This window comes from Malus domestica, chromosome 12 (genome assembly GCF_042453785.1).
Source record: "Malus domestica chromosome 12, GDT2T_hap1".
Taxonomy (NCBI): domain Eukaryota; kingdom Viridiplantae; phylum Streptophyta; class Magnoliopsida; order Rosales; family Rosaceae; genus Malus; species Malus domestica.
This window is the reverse complement of record NC_091672.1, coordinates 31,426,897-31,445,043: the sequence shown is the minus strand read 5'-3', so window position 1 is coordinate 31,445,043 and position 18,147 is coordinate 31,426,897. Positions and strand designations below refer to the sequence as shown.

At 35.8% G+C, this 18,147-nt stretch overlaps 2 protein-coding genes and 1 long non-coding RNA gene across 5 annotated transcripts; 2 read left to right on the top strand and 1 right to left on the bottom strand.

The window, feature by feature from the left end:
- Positions 1-3,050: 3,050 nt before the first annotated feature.
- Positions 3,051-4,377, top strand: LOC139190138 (uncharacterized). Of its 2 annotated transcripts, none has more exons than XR_011574148.1 (4): positions 3,051-3,250; positions 3,455-3,666; positions 3,780-3,946; positions 4,091-4,377. It is a non-coding gene; the product is annotated as an uncharacterized lncRNA (long non-coding RNA). The 2 variants fall into 2 exon arrangements; XR_011574149.1 differs by having other exon boundaries at positions 3,780-3,847; positions 4,091-4,375.
- Positions 4,378-6,895: 2,518 nt separating this feature from the next.
- LOC103430521 (uncharacterized) lies at positions 6,896-9,064 on the bottom strand. The gene is made up of 5 exons (XM_008368669.4): positions 8,676-9,064; positions 7,871-8,109; positions 7,668-7,748; positions 7,219-7,560; positions 6,896-7,087 (listed from the first exon to the last, which is right to left on the bottom strand). The coding sequence occupies exons 1-5, from the start codon at positions 8,896-8,898 to the stop codon at positions 6,986-6,988; spliced, it is 987 nt and encodes a 328-aa protein (XP_008366891.2). The 5' UTR covers positions 8,899-9,064; the 3' UTR covers positions 6,896-6,985.
- A 3,117-nt stretch (positions 9,065-12,181) lies between these two features.
- On the top strand, positions 12,182-17,935 carry LOC103430520 (serine carboxypeptidase-like 20). Of its 2 annotated transcripts, none has more exons than XM_029090224.2 (13): positions 12,182-12,635; positions 12,742-12,878; positions 13,823-13,899; positions 14,023-14,145; positions 15,898-16,000; positions 16,133-16,170; positions 16,269-16,370; positions 16,505-16,594; positions 16,685-16,948; positions 17,038-17,103; positions 17,199-17,320; positions 17,422-17,584; positions 17,676-17,935. In XM_029090224.2, exons 1-13 carry the CDS (start codon positions 12,487-12,489, stop codon positions 17,757-17,759), a joined length of 1,518 nt encoding a protein of 505 aa, XP_028946057.1. In that variant the 5' UTR covers positions 12,182-12,486; the 3' UTR covers positions 17,760-17,935. The 2 variants fall into 2 exon arrangements, with proteins under 2 accessions (XP_028946057.1, XP_070666050.1); XM_070809949.1 differs by having other exon boundaries at positions 12,209-12,635; positions 16,802-16,948.
- Positions 17,936-18,147: the final 212 nt, after the last annotated feature.

Genomic DNA, 18,147 nt, shown 5'->3' with positions numbered 1-18,147 from the left:
TCCATGAAATCTAAAGACGGAATGTCCATGACTATCCTGGGAGGTAGGGTCTTGAATGGCATATTTTATTGGTTGGTTTCTTCACATGAATTGAATGCTATGTATCAAATTAATACTGTAATTGTTCCGAGTTACAGATTTGGTACTTTCAAATAAGCTAATCTTGTATGATATCAAAAACACCAGGCCATCGGGTGGACTGACTACGCTTGTGAGTAGCGTTCCATTCAGTGTTTGACTCGTTACAGTTTTGGTTTTATGTTTCATTTTATTCTTATGTCAAGCGTTCCATTCAGTGTTTGATTCATTTTGCTAGCCCTTGAATCTTGATCTGTCTGTCTTTCCAGGTGGTGATAGTTTTTGTCCACCCTTTCTGGTTCGTGGGTGGGATGAGCTTGTTTGCGATCTGCTATTAATATTTGAGCCTCATTGTCGTCGGAAACTCATTGACGAGTCACTAGTGTTGGGTTGGTTGATATCTCTGAAGGATTCAGTGCATGCCGCTTTGATTAGAGTATGGGATTGAAATTGGGATGAGCAGCAATCGGCATACTATCCGGGAATAGGATTGTATAGCATATATATAGTGTTGATTCTAACAGATGAGGAAAGGGAATGAAATCCACACCCCTTTTGCAGAATGGGAGAGTTATTTGTCATATGATTTACGTTTACTATTTCTACATTCCAATCTTGAACAAGAAAAGAAAAACGAAGCAACAAGAATAATTACTCGTTCACTTTACATTCATTCACTTCATTCGTTCATTCATTCCAGGGCGCAGCAACAAGAACAATTATTGGCTCAAGAGCTTCTCACAACCTAGCTAAGAAGACTGTTTAAGGATGGCATGCCTAGTTTGTAGTATCTTTCCAGCCAAGCCAAGCCGCCCCGCCATGCTGCAATGCAATGCAATCTTTGATGTATAATCGATTAAGATAACATTTCATGTTGCTTTAGCTTCCCTAATCTTTTTCTTCTGTGTTCACAGTGCTTCTTTATTTCATGAATGTCATACTTTATGCGGCAAAAGATGGTTTTTTATCAAGGAACACTGGGACAGTTTTTAACTCTATCCCGACTCTTAGGTAGGTAAATGTGATGCAACTTTTATGCACACTTCTGTACCTCCTACTCCTACTCCTACTCCTGTTATAGTCAACCATTTATACAACAAGGGCGGGGAATATGTAAATACTCAACACGTTAAATGATGCAGTGCATGGGAAACAAATATATTTAAGGCTGCCAACGGCCACGGTTCCTTCCTACAAAAGCATCTGAAAGTGGCCCAACGGCCACGGTCCCTTCCTACAAAAATCAGGGGATATTCTCCCAAGGTGCTTTTTTTTTTCTGCATCAGCTCTACCAAATCCCATTTTGAAGGTTAAAGACAATATCAGGAGTTCAAAAATAATATGATTTGAGGTTGAGGGGTCCCGAGGCTCACCCTTGGTCGGAAAACCGAGAACTCGCCGGAGTTAGTGTGGAACGATAGTGAACAGTGTCGGTGGTCACAACGCAGTGCCAGGCCCTGGTTCAATGTTGTTGTTTCTGGGTTAGTGATGGCGACTGATATGAGTTGTGGTCAAGGAAAAAAATATCGGTAATATCGGAAATATCGGTAGTCCGAAAACACGGAAATATCGATGAAAATATCGGGATAATATCGATATCGATAAAAATTACATGGAAACCACGGAAATTGTAAGAAAACTTGGAAATTTTTATTGAAACTTTGCAGGATGTTTATTTAGTCAATTATCTATTAGTTTATCACAAAAAATTGGAAGGAAATGCATTGCATGATGGATTTAACTGATTTAAGTTGATTATACAGCGAGCTGGCAAACACTGTAAGTGTAGAAAATATTTAGTAATTAATGAAAAAAAGATTAAACACACCATAATCATTTATATATAATGATTTACTACAATATTTTACACTTTATACATTGCAGGGTAAGATACATGAGTGATTTAAAATCTTGATGAAACCACCATTACTTTTTATCTTGTCAAAAGTTGTAAAAGTTGTCAAGAGTCAGAGACAGAGAGTCAGAGACAAGGTTATGAATTAAGGAAAACTAATGAAAATGGCTTGAAAACTTTGAGTTTTAACGATAAGGACAAAATAAAGGGTAAAATGAATAGTACCAAGATTGACTTTTTAGTGTAAAAATGTGGTTTTTAGTTAAAGTGAACAGTACCAGGAGCTTTTTGTTAAAGTTCCCTATGAATTATTTGAATGCTTTTTTTTTTCTCACACGCCACCACACACATACACAGAGTCAGAGACTCTCACACGCCACCACACACGCACACAAGGACATTTATAAAATATATGTTTAATTTAAATAGGTTTAAGAATTATGTGGACCGTCGGATTGGTTGAGATTTAATCTCAACCGTCCAATCCAACTTAAGTTTTTCAGTCCTCTCCTCTCCGTCTCTCATTCTGAATCTCTGATTCACAGACACGCACACACATTCTCGAACTCTCTCAAGTCTGAACCCAATCTCATCTCTCTCAGTCTCGATTTCCCAATCTCATCTCTCTCAGTCTCGACTCCACAGTTGTCGAGACGCCATCGTCGTCATCCAAGAGTCACCGCAGAAAAAAGGGGCGCCGTTGTCGTCAGAAGTAGGGGTGGGTTCAAAAAACCGAAAACCGAAAAAAACCGAAAACCAAACCGGACCGAGGTCGAAAAAAACCGAACCGAAAAAAAAATCGAACCGAAACTGTCAAACCGAACCGAACCGAATCTGGTCAGTTCGGTTTCGGTTTTTGAGGTTCGGAAACTGAACCGAACCGAACCGAACCGATATAAATATTTATTTATTTATTTTCAATATTATAAATATTTTAGTCATACAATCATAACAAAACATAACTCGTTGCCAAGTTGGTTTCTGTGAAGCTTTTCAAACTGCAAGGCATGGGTTCGAACCCTCATGCCTTTAGGATTTTAGAGAATTTTTTAAATTTTTTTTGAGAAATCTACAAAACCCTTTTAACCCTAGCCAGCCACAGCAGCCACAACTTTTATTTTTTTTCATTCTTCTCTTCTCTCTCTCGTGTTAAATTCTTTAACCCTAGGCAGCCACAGCCGCCGCAACACCCTTTAACCCAGTAACCCTCTCTCTCGGTCTTCAACTTCAATCACTCTCTGTGAGAAAATCTTCAAGACCAAGTGCGCTCAGTGCCATACCGTCGACTCGTCGAGAAAGGCACCGGTCACAAGCAGGGTAATTTCATCTTCTCTCCCTTCACTGAACCTTGTTTTTCCTTTTATTTTTTAGCTTTTGATTTCGATGATTTATTGATTTTTGTTTGGATCTGACAATTATAATCCCTTTTTTGCATTTGGTTTTTGGATTTGTGTATTTGGATATTTGTTTCAATTGTTATTTGGATTACTGATTCGATCTCTGCTACGTGCCTCTTTCGAGGTCGTTCCCGTCATCTCACGTCGTCTCGCCCCCAGCTCCGTCTACCGCAGCCCCCAACTCTACCGGAAACTAGTTGAATAATAAGTGTTTCCGTTTACTGAAGATATTGTGTAACGCAGAGTGCAAAGACGAATCTTAATGTGGAGCAAGTTTTCTTTTCGATAGCAAGAGACATAAAGCAACGGCTTGCAGATACCGACACTAGGGCTGAGGTATTTCATTTGCTTTCCTGGTTTTGTATTAAAAAGATACAATCTAAATTTATTTTTTCGAAACTCGCTTGTTCAAGGATTTGAATGACTTTGGTTTTGTTCCGGCGTTGTAGGTTTGGCTGAGTCAAATGGTTATATATACATTGAGGCAAATGGTGGTCTAAATTAGCAGAGGACTTCAGTAAGTTTGACTCCTCGTCTTGTTGATCAGTGGATGAATTTCTGTATGACACAGTTATACATACAAATGTCCTTGGCCTTTTGTTTAAGTTCTAAAAGGGTAGGTGGGGGTGAAGTTGGTTGGTTCTATTATATGTTTCAGTCTGTTTGAACACTGGAAATAATGTTTTTATTGTCATAAAGGTGCAAAATTTGTGATTGTTAATTCATAAGCTGAAGGAAAATTATGTTTGTTTGTGCTCAGGGGTCGTCAAATGCAGGAAATCGTGATTGGATATCGCGATTCATGGTCTTCACCTCTGGTGTTTGTTGGATTGCTGGTTCATGGTCGCCGGAGCTTGCTTCGAAGGCAGCAAGGGAACTAAGCAGCTAGGCAGCTAGGCTTTCAGTTTTTTTCTTTCTTTTTCGGGCTTAACCCTTGGGTTGGGTTGTTGTGCTGGCCCATTTTTTTGTTTGTGTTTAGTTGTGGGCTTTTGATATGTATGTAAGTTTAATGAAAGTTTACATTTTATAAAAAAAATAAAAAATAAAAAATAACCGAACCAGACCGAAACCGAACCGAAAAAAACCGAACCGAAAAAAAACCGAACCGAAAAAAACCGAAAAAAAATTGAACCGAACCGAACTGAACCGAAATTTCGGTTCGGTTTCGGTTTTGGCAAAAACCCGAACCGTTTCAAACCGAACCCAGCCCTAGTCAGAAGTAAGGAGGCGCCGTCGTCGAGACTCTTGCCTCTCCTTCTGTAGAAGTATGAAGGAGGCACCGTCGTCGTCATCCAAGAGTTGTCGACGTTGTTGTTATCCAAGAGTCGCCGCAGAAGATTTGACAACGATTCTGCATCGTATACTGAGTCCAATGGTTTCGATAGTCGCAACTCCTCTCCGGCGAAGCTCCAAGGAGCGGAAGGAACGAAGCAGTCGTAGAAAAAGCAGCCGCCGGAATGAACGATAAGATTTCTGGGTTGATTTCAAAATATAAGGTTTTATTTTGATTTTTTTTTCTAGGTTGATTTCTAGGGTTTGTCAAGATTGGGGTTGAATCTGTTTTGATTGTTTCTTGATCTGCAATTGGAACAAGATTGGGGTTGATTTCTAAAATGTCGCGATATTTTGACGAAAACCTATTGGATGTGTGTGGAAATATCAAACTCCGAAAAAAACGATAATATCGGCGAAATATCACCGATATTATCGATTTTTTATACCCTGGTTGTGGTGATGGTGCTGTTTTTTCTGCACTTGCAGAGAGAGAGGGACGAGAAAAAGAAAACTGAGAGAAAGAGAGAGTATAAAGGGTAAAGATAAGGAGAGAATCTGTGAGGGATGAGAGATGGGGGAGAGAGTGAAGATGAGAGAGATTTTTTCAGTGTGATTGGTACACGAGATAGTACATCACGTGTCATAAAATATATATGCTAAAAAGTTAATAATTTAAAAAAAAAAATTCTATCATTTTTATTTACCCATCATAATTAAAAATTTCTCAAATTTAAAAGAGAGAAGACAAGAAAAAAAATTGAAAATAAAGGAGAGACCCAAGAGATTTGGAAGGCACGGGAGAGGGGAAAAGAGTGGGGTGTGGGCCCCACTGGCTCACACTCTAATTCCATAAAAGACAAAAACAGAAAAATATCCTGCCATGTGCAATTATCAAAATGCTTTTTACATTCGTAGTTTTGTAAAATTTTAACTGTAACTTCGAATTTGATTCTGCTTGCTCCTACATGTTCATGTCACGCTAAAAGAATTTTTCGTACGTCTCTCTAAACAATGGTCAACGAAAGTCTAAACAATGGTCAACGAAAGTCAACAATCTCGATTCTAGGGGCATTTTAGTCAATTCACTCTTTTAAAATTAATAAAATCGTAAAATTATTGACGAGTTATTACAGGTGGGCTCCACAAATTTATTGCCTAGCCCTCATTTGGATATGAATTTTTGAACAATTCTGATCATTTTTTTGCTTTATACCTTTAACCCTTCCTATTGGAGATGACCTAATGTCCTCATTTTAAGAACCTATGAGATCCAAATGCATGTGGCTAACATGCATTTACCTCACATATCCTCAAATTGAGGACTGATTTTATATGTATATGAGCGGATAGATAAATCGTACTTTTTACATAAATTTAACACGAGTTTTAAACCATTAGATTTCAATAAAAAAAATATCATTCTATCAAATACACTTTTAGTGATTGGGATATAGCTTAACATGAAAATTAATTAATTTTTTTCCTTTCTAAATACTAGAGCACACATTTTGTATGTGTGTGAACAATTTCTCTTAATAAGTGTATTTTTTTTAATATTACATAATTATTGTTTTGTCATCTTTATGTAAATATTATGTATCAAAAGTGAGGGTAAAATTGAAAAAATAGGATTGTCATGATCTAAAAAAAGAGGGTAAAATTGAAAAAATAGGGATATAATTATCATTTTGTCAAAAAGTACAAAATTACTATTTTGCCATTCTTTTGTCAATAGTGTGTATCAAAGTGAGGAAAAAATATAAAAAAAAGGAGAAAAGGTTGACAATGATGTTTTCTTAATAATAGTATAGATATGTCTATTGAAATATAAAATATAAAAAATCCCTTTTATTTGTCGAATTTTCTCTCTCTTAATTCACTTTTTTTATTGCACTCGTCCTTCTTTACCGTCACCCTTTCCTTTTTTCTTTTTTCTCAAACCTTTCCACTCTACATCTGGTCTATTTTCTTGTTGAATTTCTTTAATATCTCGTCACTTATCTAATAAACTATCCTGGGGTTTTATTTTTCTCCAATCAATTATCAACAAAATAACAAAAAAAATTATGTTCTACTCAGGGACGACACTGAGATTCCATGGTCCCAAGGCAAGCAACTAAAAAAGCCCTTGAGTTCTTAAAGCATCATCATTGCCTTGTGAAAAAAAAATGTCACGCTCCAAGGCACTAGGCAAACTTTTATTTTATTATTGTCTTTCACCTTTGATATTTATTTTTATATTTTGTTTTTCTCTTCTTTCCCTCATATGAAATATTTTATCATCAGTCTCTTTAAAAAAAAGAAAACTTTATTAGAGGAGTAGGCAAAGTTTACCTTTTACCTTATTCAAATGTATTACATATGTTATGCCTACATCACTTTACAAGGTTGTCTTCAAAAGCTGTACAACAAAATAAACCAGTGCCAGAAACAGTCCAATTTGGTATACATCTCTCTGGAAACCATCATCCCTTTGAAAGAACTGAATCAAATTAGCATGCAAACAATACGTCAATCGATTGAAATAAATTTAAAAAAAAAAAAAAAAAGGGGGAAGGATCTTTAGCGTAAGAATGAATAAAATATTTGTGTTTCGTTTGTTTAATTACTAACCTTCGTTGGATCACCGTAAGGGTCTGGATAAATTTCCATGTTCTGTTTTTCTCTAGGGAACTTGCTGGAAATGGTTTTAGCAAGATCAACCAAGTCTTTTCCACCCTCAATTGTAGCATAAAGACGGCGTGATGTCCAGAAATATGCTTTCGCAATGGCTGATGAAGCTGATAAATCCCAAAACTCTTCATGTTCAATGACTTGGCCACTTATCTGGTTTAGAGTGAACTGGGAATTTATTCTTATGATCAAATCTCCTCCTATAATGTTCTTCGCCTTCCCTTTGATTGTCCACTTGATACTCAGGACACTCGTCGATAACATGCTCATTTCTTGCACACTCTGTTCATATGAAACAATAACAACAAAGTTTATTTTTATCTTGCATTTCTGTTGCTTGTTATACAAGGAATTTCAAAAGGAATAAGAGATGAACTCAGAAGACTCACCACAGAGGGCTTTTCTAGTGCACTGGTTATCCATAGCGGTCTCTTGTACTTGTCACGTCCGCTAAAACTTCTAACTGGGTCCTAGAATAACAAACATTTAACTGGTCAGCGCTTGAGCGCATATAAAAGCACTAGAACTTCTAACCGAGTATATATAAGCACATATACCACACTACATTACATGTTAAGTTTTAATTATATACCTTGTATTTAACAGAAACAGCAAAGGTTCCAAGGGCACGATTGCCTTCTCGTAGCTCAAGGATATCGCGTACAAGTTGTCGAGCTGTAGACTCCACCAAGGGGCTACTAATGCACTCAAACTCATTGCATAGCTCCCCAAAGTTCAATCCATCAACAATCCTATCGGCCTCCGTTCTTTTATCCGTCGTCGACAATTCTGATTCAGTAGTGCTCCTACTACTAGTCGGATCATTTGTTACTGCATGCATTCCGCCACATGATCAGTTACAAGCAATTGATTTACTCAAACTTTTATTACGGTAGTAAAATTATGTTTCACAGGATATAAGTTATTAAGGAAAAAGTATAAAAGTAAAATTATGTTTCACAGGATATAAGTTATTAAGGAAAAAGTATAAACTGTTGAATCAGATGATGAATTTTTTTTTTTTGTCAAACGATAGTTTTTGTTAGATTAGCCACCGACGGGGTTTGAACCCACGCCATCATGTAAGGGCTCAACTCCTTTCCACTACTGTGGTAAAGGGCCACTTGCAATCAGTTGATGAATTTAATCAAATGAATTTTATATGTGATGTGAATTGAGACAGTACTCTCTACCTCTAATCAGAAATTTGGAGTAACAGTTAAGAGTTCCCATTCCTGTTGATTAATTAGATGTCAAAGTTGTTTCTAGCTGTTTTTTATTTATTTATTGTATTTCTAGAATCCAAATGAACTAAGTGGTGACATATATATAGAAGAACATGAGATGTAACTAGAATAGAGAGATCATTGCAGATGAAAGGGTAATTAAGTAGGTACCTCGCAGTATGAAGGGGTGGTGGTAGTGGGAGGAGGAGGAAGAGGAGGCAGTAAAATTAGGCTTGGAATTGGAGGTGGAGGTGAAAATTGTTCGTTTAGCTGCAGTACTAGTAGTGGTGGTGATAGTGGAGGAACTAGTAGTTTTGCGGTGGAGGGTGCCGGTGGCGGCAGCAGCAGCGGGGTTAGAGGCAACGAGGGCAGTGATGGAAACGGAGGCACTCATCTCTGGGTTCTCTGCTCCCGGCCAGGACTAGGACTAGTCCTGCCCATCATATCCATATTGGTTGCTGCTGCTAGAGAGGGGAGAGAGTGTAAGCACATGCACGCATAGAGAGATAGAGGAGGATAGAATTAGAGCCTCTCTTTTTAATTATTTTGGATAAGGTTTTTGGGGTCATCTTCTGCTGTCTTTGGAGTTGCAATGCAAAGTCACTCAGATCTTGCCATGTCAGCTAGCTTTGACTCAATTATTGACTTGTAGGGCATCAAGTGCCAAGTGTAATCCAACAGGATTCTCTCCGAATCTTTTTGGTGAGGATCCTAGAAATCTGTGAATTGTATACATTCATCGTACATATTACGATCAGTTTTTGTCAAGTACTGTTTGTGTTTAATTTTTATTTAAAATGATTTTTGACCGTACGATGTACGATGAACGAATACGATTCACGGATACCTGAAATCTTCACAAAGAGGATCCGGATGCATTTTCAGATATGTACACCTATATATAAAAGGAAAACTAATGAAAAGGGCTTGAAAACTTTGAGTTTTAATGATAAGGACAAAATAAAGGGTAAAATGAATAGTACCAGGATTGACTTTTTAGTGTAAAAATGTGGTTTTTCGTTAAAGTGAACAGTACTAGGTGCTTTTCGTTAAAGTTTCCATATATAAAAGCCAGGGCCGTTCATCAGCAAAGGCGGAAAGGTCGACCGCTCCACATATACAAAAGAAAGCGTATTATTTTATATTAGCGTTATATGAAAATATAATATCCTAAAGTTTAATACTGTTTTCTTCCAAGAATACAACTCTAGTATAATATAGGAGCTCAAAGGAACCATATATTGATAAAAGGAATGCAAACAAAATTCTCCCTATTTTTTTTTCCTTTTCATTCTCGCCTTCTCAATCTCCCTTCAAATATCTATTAAGTTTCTAACCTAGTTTTTTATTTTTTTTTTTAAGAAAACAAGAAACTAAGAAACAGGTAATTCGATTGAAGCTGTTGAAAAATTACTTTAGATCGACTATGACACATGAAAGGTTAAATGGATTGACACTCTTATGCATTGGAAAAGATATGATGTGAAGGCTTGATTTTGAAAATGTGAGTGATTGATGATTTTGACATCATAAAGAAGAAGAAGTTTTCAACGAATGTGTTCTCATTTCATATATTTATTTACTCAAACTATTACGTTTTAAGCCCAAAAAAAGCATGTATAGAAAAAAAAATTATGCATTTTATTTTTCTTTTGAAAATAAAGTGGCGGAGAGGGCTCCATTTTAATTTCATCCTAGACCACCAATAACTCAGGAATATATATCATATAATTCATGCGACTCACAAAGGTAGGATCCTCAAACTAATTTTCACAAGTTGATATATGTGCGCTCGCATAGACTAAAAGGCTCGATCATCCTTCTAATAATATATTAGTTTCGAAGATGAAAAAGCTATGAACATCATCACCTAAGAAGGTAGAGTCTTTTTTTTTTTTTAATAGAGAAAAGGGACCAGCTGGTGATGAAACCACAACAATTCATCTTTTTTAGGGCTGAGAAGACTCACGTGGCCACAATTATGTAATTTACCAGTGTCAGAAATCAAATCTAGGACGAGCCATATCAAATTCGGGCCTAGAATTCCCCTAACCACTGGCCACCCCGTGGTAGTTAGAGTCTCTATTAGGGAGTGGTGGGGTGATAGTAACTTGAAACCTACCGATCTCTCTCACATTCATATTACAGAATTGGAAAGAGCAATATATCTATGTTTTCACTCGCTATTCTCTACCATTAGAAAAGTTTGAGACTGCACGTTTTGTTTCCTAATCGATCTCTAGTCCAAGATGCATCATTTGCACCACTACCTACTACTTAATTATTCATCACTCAGTGATGAAATTAAATAAAATTATCACCTTCCTCATCAACATCGTCATCATATTATACCTTGCTTGGTTTTAGCCTCCACTCCACTCACACTACCCTAATTTCATAAAATTCCACAAAAACAAAAATTCCCCCACCTTCCAATTTCTATTTTAGTTTATTAATTCCGTAATTAGGGTTTTTTTTTTTTTTTTAAATTTTATTTCTTATTTTGGTGAACTCCTTAGTTGGTTTGACGACGAGATATCCTACTGCAGTAATATATATATATATATATCCTAATCCTAGTAGTAAGTAATACCTTAAGTGCCTGCAGTGCAGTGCAGGCACTAGAATTTGGACTGCAGGCACTAGAATTTGGGCAATATTCCTTCCTTCATTCATTGGATTTCACGCGGCGATCTTCATTTTCCCTTCCCTTCTAATTTACAATCTAACATCGCAGTATCCGCACAGCACAGCACAGCAGGTGTGTGTATGATATATGTTGTATCCATCGCCAATAAATCAATTATCATATATTAATATTAATCACTCCCTCGTAAAGCATAGCTTGCTTCAATCCGCTCTCTCTGCCAGTTAATTAGTTTCTCTCTTAGACTCTTGTTTACAACGAACGATTTCATCCAAACACAAACGCTTTTTTACTAACAATAATATAATATATATTCGTACATAATTTCACCGGTCAATTAAATAGCTCAAATTTTTACCTCTTTTGCTGTATATAGTATTATGAAAATTTATTCTTTATTTTGGTCAGAGGTATTAAATATCGATGATATCGGAAATATCGATAGTCCAAAAACACGGAAATTTCGATGGAAATATCGGGATATTATCGATATCGATAAAAATTGAATAAAAACCACGGAAATTGTAAGAAAAACTTGGAAATTTTTATTGAAACTTTGCAGGATGTTTATTTAGTCAATTATCTATTAGTTTATCACAAAAAATTGGAAGAAAATGCATTGCATGATATATATAAGTTATAACTGATTTAAGTTGATTATATAGCGAGCAGGCAAACATTGTGAGTGTAGAAAATATGTAGTAATTAATGAAATAAGTTTAAACACACCATAATCATTTATATATAATGAATTAATACAATATTTTATACTTTATACATTGTATGGTAAGATACATGAGTAACTTAGCAAGGTCTAAAATATCGATGATATCTCGGTAGTCCAAAAAAATATATGTAGTCCAAAAACACGGAAATTTCGATGAAAATATCGGAATGTTATGAATATTTTAGACCAAGCTCAACTTAATCATATATTAGACAAAAGTATTAGCCAATTTAACATACATATTGCATAGACGTTCTCTCCGATCTTCGCAAAGTGGTTTGGGGGTCCCCCTTTAACATATATATTGCATGGTCCTCCTTTCTCTTCTTTTGTCTTACTTTTTGGTGGAAGTTGTTTTTGACTTTATTATGCCAAAAAAAATTCCTTGTAATTTGACCCAAAATTAATATTTTGGCCTTGTTCTTCTTCCACCCTCCATATCTCGAAATTTATTGTCTATAAATAATTTTATTGTATATACAGAGTACTCTTCTCATTGATTTTATCACCTCTCCATCTTCTTTATATATATATCAACACAGCAACAAGTTTATTACTAAGAAACTGCAGGTCCTTGTGAAATTCTTGATTAATACAAGGAAGGAGGCATGGCGGCCATGGCCAAATTTTCAGTACTCTCACTCTGCTGCATGCTTTTTGTGAGTTTGGTCGTCATTATTGAGGCTGCCCCTCAAAGCTCTCTTGTCACTCATCTTCCTGGTTTTAATGCTACCTTTCCATCCAAGCACTACTCTGGGTAATTCAGTTATATAATTACACACATGTACATATTATGCTTATATATCTCTATATGTTAGAACTACTACTTTTAATTTGATGGGAATTTGTTGAATATTGTGTAGATATATTAGCATAGATGGAAAGAATCTTTTCTATTACTTCGTAGTTTCAGAAGGGAACCCAGCAACTGATCCGGTTGTTCTGTGGCTCAATGGTGGACCCGGCTGCTCTAGCTTCGACGGATTTGTCTATGAACATGGTAACCAATCCCTACCGTACATGTTCAGTCTTCCACTTGATCTCTTTCTTTCTTTTTTGCTTTCTTCTACTTACACACCACTACTACTTGAATCATTTTAGTTTCTTTCTCTCTATATCTTTTTCAATAATATATATACTTAGGTGATTTCTGTTCAACCACAAGTTTGTTTTTCTTTCCCATTTTATCTTATTATATATAACAATATAATAGCTGGACGACTAGTGTCTGTATTATATATGCTTTTGCATGAGATGCTTCTGCTGCTACACGTTTTTAGAGACGTTTGGTGGATGTGTTTCACTGTATATGCCCTTCTTCTCGTTTGGGGGCCGTTATTATCAGTTAGCTTGCTCACAGGTGTGATGATTGGATAAAAATATCACTTTTGTTTCACAAATTACAATAATTTCTTCATTCCCGTCGTCACACCGGGTCAAGATTCATGTTTAAGATTAAAACATTAAAACCATTAGATTTGATATAAAAAATTGAGATTAAAATATTAAAACCAGATCTATTTATTCTCCGCTCTTACACTAAATTCAAAGATATATGACCATTTATTTGTCATCAGTTACTTGGTGTGCACCGGGGGAACTGTAACTGATAGATAATATGTGCCTTGGAAACACAATTCACAGATCAACTCTAACACGTGTAAGTGTGTTGTCCATTTCAGCTGTACGCAGATTGGCACCACACATAATTGAATTGTTGTCTTTTCTTGTTGTCTGCTAATTTATTTTGAATATAACCACAAAAAATAAAAAGCCACTACTAGATGTTAATCATATGAAACTCCTTGACACCATCATCTAGAATATGCAACATGTGACAAAATCTTATCATTCCTTGGCCAAAAATTGATGTGACATCATTAACTTTGAAAATGAGATCATATTTTTAGGTTAATTTACTTGATTAATTATGTATATATGTAGGACCATTCAATTTTGCAGAAGGAAAACCTAAAGGAGCATTGCCTGTTTTGCATCTTAATCCTTATAGCTGGTCCAAGGTAGATCTAATTAAACATTATTTATATAGAAAGCCTACCATGTTTTCCCCTTACTAATTTTTATCATCTTTATTTTTTAGTATTGGGCATAATTTAATAACCAATTAATTAATTAATTATCAGGTTTCCAACATAATTTATTTGGATTCTCCTGCTGGTGTTGGATTTTCTTACTCTCGAAACCAAACCAAATATACCACTGGGGATATCCAGACTGCTCTTGATACCCATGCCTTTCTCCTCCGGGTAATTAATCTGTTTTTCTAATTAATTAATATACTCCTCAATATCATATTACAGATCATCATATGCTTATTGATTATAAAGGGGATTAAAAATGTTGTCCTGTGATGCTATACATTTTCTTTTGGATAAATTAGGTTCTCATCCTTTGTTTTACTACTCCATTGATTAAAATATTTTTTTTTTCAATTTTTTATCAAAGTTCTTGGATATTAATAATATCATTAATTATTTCAATAATAAAATAATTTTTTATTTCTAAATATATTCATTTAATGTTTAAAATGTTACTGTATTTTAAGGATTGTTACATCCCACATCGCCCATGGATGAGAATATACATTTAAGGATCACTTCCATGGGCGATGTGGGATGTAACAATCCACCCCCCTTAGGGGCCCGTCGTCCTCGTCGGCACACTTTCAGCTAGGGATTGGCTCTTATACCATTTGTCACATCCCCGCCCGGGGGCAAACCACTTCCCGGGCCCGCTCCACCACTGTAGCACGATATTGTCCGTTTTGGGCCCCGACCACGCTTTCGCTGCTGATACCAATATGACACGTCTCGATCCTGATATTCTCTGAATACACGGATAGGCACGTGCTGGCCGACACCTGAGGGTGACGAAAGTCAGTTATTGATTACAAGAGTAATGATTAGGAGAAAATATTCATAAATAAACATATTGTTACATCCCAAATCGCTCATGTGAGTGATCCTTAAATGTGTATTTTCATCCATATCTAGCACGAGACTTTTTGGGAGCTTACTGGCTCGAGTTCCGTAGGAACTCCGAAGTTAAACGAGTAGCGCACAAGAGCAATCCCATGATGGGTGACCCACCAGGAAGTTCTCGTCTAAGTTCCTAGAAACAAAACCATGAGGGGCATAGTCGGGGCCCAAAGCGGACAATATCGTGCTATGGTGGTGGAGCGGGCCTGAGATGTGGTGGATCCCGGGCCGGGATGTGACATTTTTAATTTGTACCAATTTTCTTTTCAGTTTTAATTTGTACTCATATATTAATTTCTTTTTGTGCCCATATTTTTTAAAGTTTATTTGTATTTGTACCCATATTTTTTTTATTTGTACTTTTTATTTTGCTAAATGTACCCCTGCTAATTATATGTACCCATTCATGTAAAACTTTTTAATCTTAAAATGTACTCATTCTTAAATATACCAATTTGTTATATGTAAAATGTACCATTTTTTTATATAAAATCTATTCAATTTTTTTCTAATCTATTTTTAAACTTATATGGGTACATTCTTTTTTCTTTGATTTTAAAATGTATCAATGTCAAGTTTAATCGAAGAAATTTACTAATGTTATTAAGCTTAATATCTTCTTTTTTTTTTGTGATTTTGAAGAATGTACCCATTTTTTGATACAATAAATTTTTTGGTTAATCTTGATGAATGTACCCATGTTTACACACACACACACACACACACAATAGTATATTTATATTTTAATATTTTTAATCCCCCAAATTATGGTTTTTTTATTTAAAATCTCATTTATATAAACAACTAAAATTTCTAATTTTTAATTTAAAAAATATAGTAACGTACATAGAAATAAATTATCATATTAATTTCAGGGATCTCGATCAAAAATTAAAAACCAATAAGGTTTCAATCAAAGAATATTCATAACTAAGGACCGCATCCAAAATCTCCCTTTTCTTTTTCGTTTGTTTCTTCTATTTTGTTGCTAAGAATTCTGTATTGTTTATGCAATCACAGTGGTTTCAGCAATTCCCAGAGTTTCAACCAAATCCGTTTTATATTTCGGGAGAGTCTTATGCTGGAGTCTACGTACCAACTCTTGCTTCTCAAATTGCAAAAGGTAGCTAATTAATTTATATGTATTTATATAAATACAACATTACTCGAATTGCATATGTGTATAATGTATTTGTTGGATTTAATTTCTGGTGTGTAACTATGTACTGTATTTTCTCCATATATATATGTATAGGTATAAACAAAGGAACAAAACCAACTCTAAATCTCAAGGTGCGTATTCTGTCAAGTCGACTTGAGAAAATTAAGCTACATAAACTGATTCGTTTCATCGCGTTAATTGTAGTTAAACTTGTAATGTGTGTAATCAGGGTTACCTGGTGGGGAATGGAGTCACAGACCGAAGATTCGATGCCAATGCTTTAGTCCCATTTGCTCATGGGATGGCTCTCATTTCAGAAAAAATCTTTCAGGTAGCTAGCTGGCTAGAGTACTGATCAATTAGTTAACTCACACACATTATGTCTTCGTTTTCGGTTTTCCTTGCTGAATTTCCACTGTCAGAAGTTTGTGTGAGGCAAATATCTGAGATGCCTCTATGTTGCAGGAAGTTGTTGCCACATGTGGTACTGACCTCCTTAATGTTCCTCCTTCCAATCGTAGTCTATGCCAAGAAAAATTTCAACCACTTGACAGGGTGCAATTCTAGCTCTTTTATTCAATTTAATTAGATTCGAACTTGTCACATTGTTAACTGTAATCTGGACACAACTATTTGATTAATTAGGCTCTTGACGAACTAAACCTCTACGACATCCTTGAACCTTGTTACCATGGCCCCGGAGCTGATAATAACAAAAATTCCAAAGAAAATAAAACAAGCAGCTTACCGTTAAGCTTTCAGCAATTGGGGAAGACGACAGAGAAGCCTCTGGGAGTGAGGAAAAGGATGTTTGGCCGAGCTTGGCCTTTTCGAGCAAACGTAGAAGACGGCATTGTCCCATCATGGCCTCAGCTCGCAAAGACACTGGATTCTGGTGTTCCTTGTATCGTAGGTTACTCTTAAAACTCAATTTTAATTAGATTAGATTAGATTAATTTTTCAGTAATTAATTTGGATATTAAATAATTTCTCTTCAGAATGATGAAGTTGCAACGCTATGGCTGAACACTCCAAAAGTTAGGGAAGCAATTCATGCACAACCAGTAAGCTTGCTTGATTTTTCTTTTTCTGCTTAATGATCTAATTAAAAGAAAGAAAGAATGAATGAATGAATGAATGAGTGAATGACGTATGACAGGAAAGTGTGGCTGGTCCATGGGAGTTATGCACAGATAGAATAAGTTATTCACGCGATGCTGGAAGCATGATCCCTTACCACCAAAACCTTACAACCCAAGGTTACAGAGCCCTTATTTACAGGTATTTAATAATATATTAACAGATTGATCAAGTCCTAATTAATCAAGTTAAAGTGAAATGTATATGGATTAAGCTAATTAATAAAACAATTAATGTTGCAGTGGAGACCATGATATGTGTGTTCCGTACACTGGGAGCGAGGCATGGACTGCATCACTTGGATATGAGATTGTAGATGAATGGAGACCTTGGTTCTCCTCTGACAACCAAGTTGCCGGCTACTTACAAGGATATGCCAACAGCCTCACCTTTCTCACCATCAAGGTCTCTAGTCCCTCTACTGTATACATTAATATTGCTATATATAGATGTTTCTTTCCTTCAAAATTAACGATAAATCTGTAAACATATGCAGGGAGCTGGACACACCGTCCCAGAGTACAAGCCGCGGGAGGCACTCGACTTCTTCCAACGCTTTGTGGGCGGAAAACGCATTTGACTGACAATAATACGACGACATCGACCAAGCTCAAGCAGCTACCATTTCATTTTCATTTTTCAATGTTCACTTTTCACTTTTCATCACATTTTCCTTTCGTTCTCTATATTTCCATTTGTTGAAAGAGTACTACATTGAGTTTCAACTTATAATCTTCATTGAGTTTCAACCAAGAATTTCATATTCTCTCTTCTTTTTTGGATCAATGCAGGAAAACAAAAAAGAAACAGAAACCAAAAAGAGGTCCCATAACAACTGGAAAACACGCTAGTCTTGCCCTCCCTTCCTTTTAACCTCAAGCCAATTAATGCACATATGATGTTTTCCACGATAAAATCTAGGAAATATCTTCTGGTTATTAGTTTCATTATTTGTGAGTGAGACGGAC

Coding starts and splice junctions, on each gene's coding strand:
- LOC103430521 (XM_008368669.4), bottom strand. CDS start 8,898: ATGAGTGCCTCCGTTTCCATCACTGCCCTCGTTGCCTCTAACCCCGCT. Junction 7,749..7,870: donor CTGTTTCTGTTAAATACAAG/GTATATAATTAA, acceptor TTGTTATTCTAG/GACCCAGTTAGAAGTTTTAG. Junction 7,561..7,667: donor CACTAGAAAAGCCCTCTGTG/GTGAGTCTTCTG, acceptor TCATATGAACAG/AGTGTGCAAGAAATGAGCAT.
- LOC103430520 (XM_029090224.2), top strand. CDS start 12,487: ATGGCGGCCATGGCCAAATTTTCAGTACTCTCACTCTGCTGCATGCTT. Junction 16,001..16,132: donor TGCTTCTCAAATTGCAAAAG/GTAGCTAATTAA, acceptor ATATATGTATAG/GTATAAACAAAGGAACAAAA. Junction 16,949..17,037: donor ATTCTGGTGTTCCTTGTATC/GTAGGTTACTCT, acceptor ATTTCTCTTCAG/AATGATGAAGTTGCAACGCT.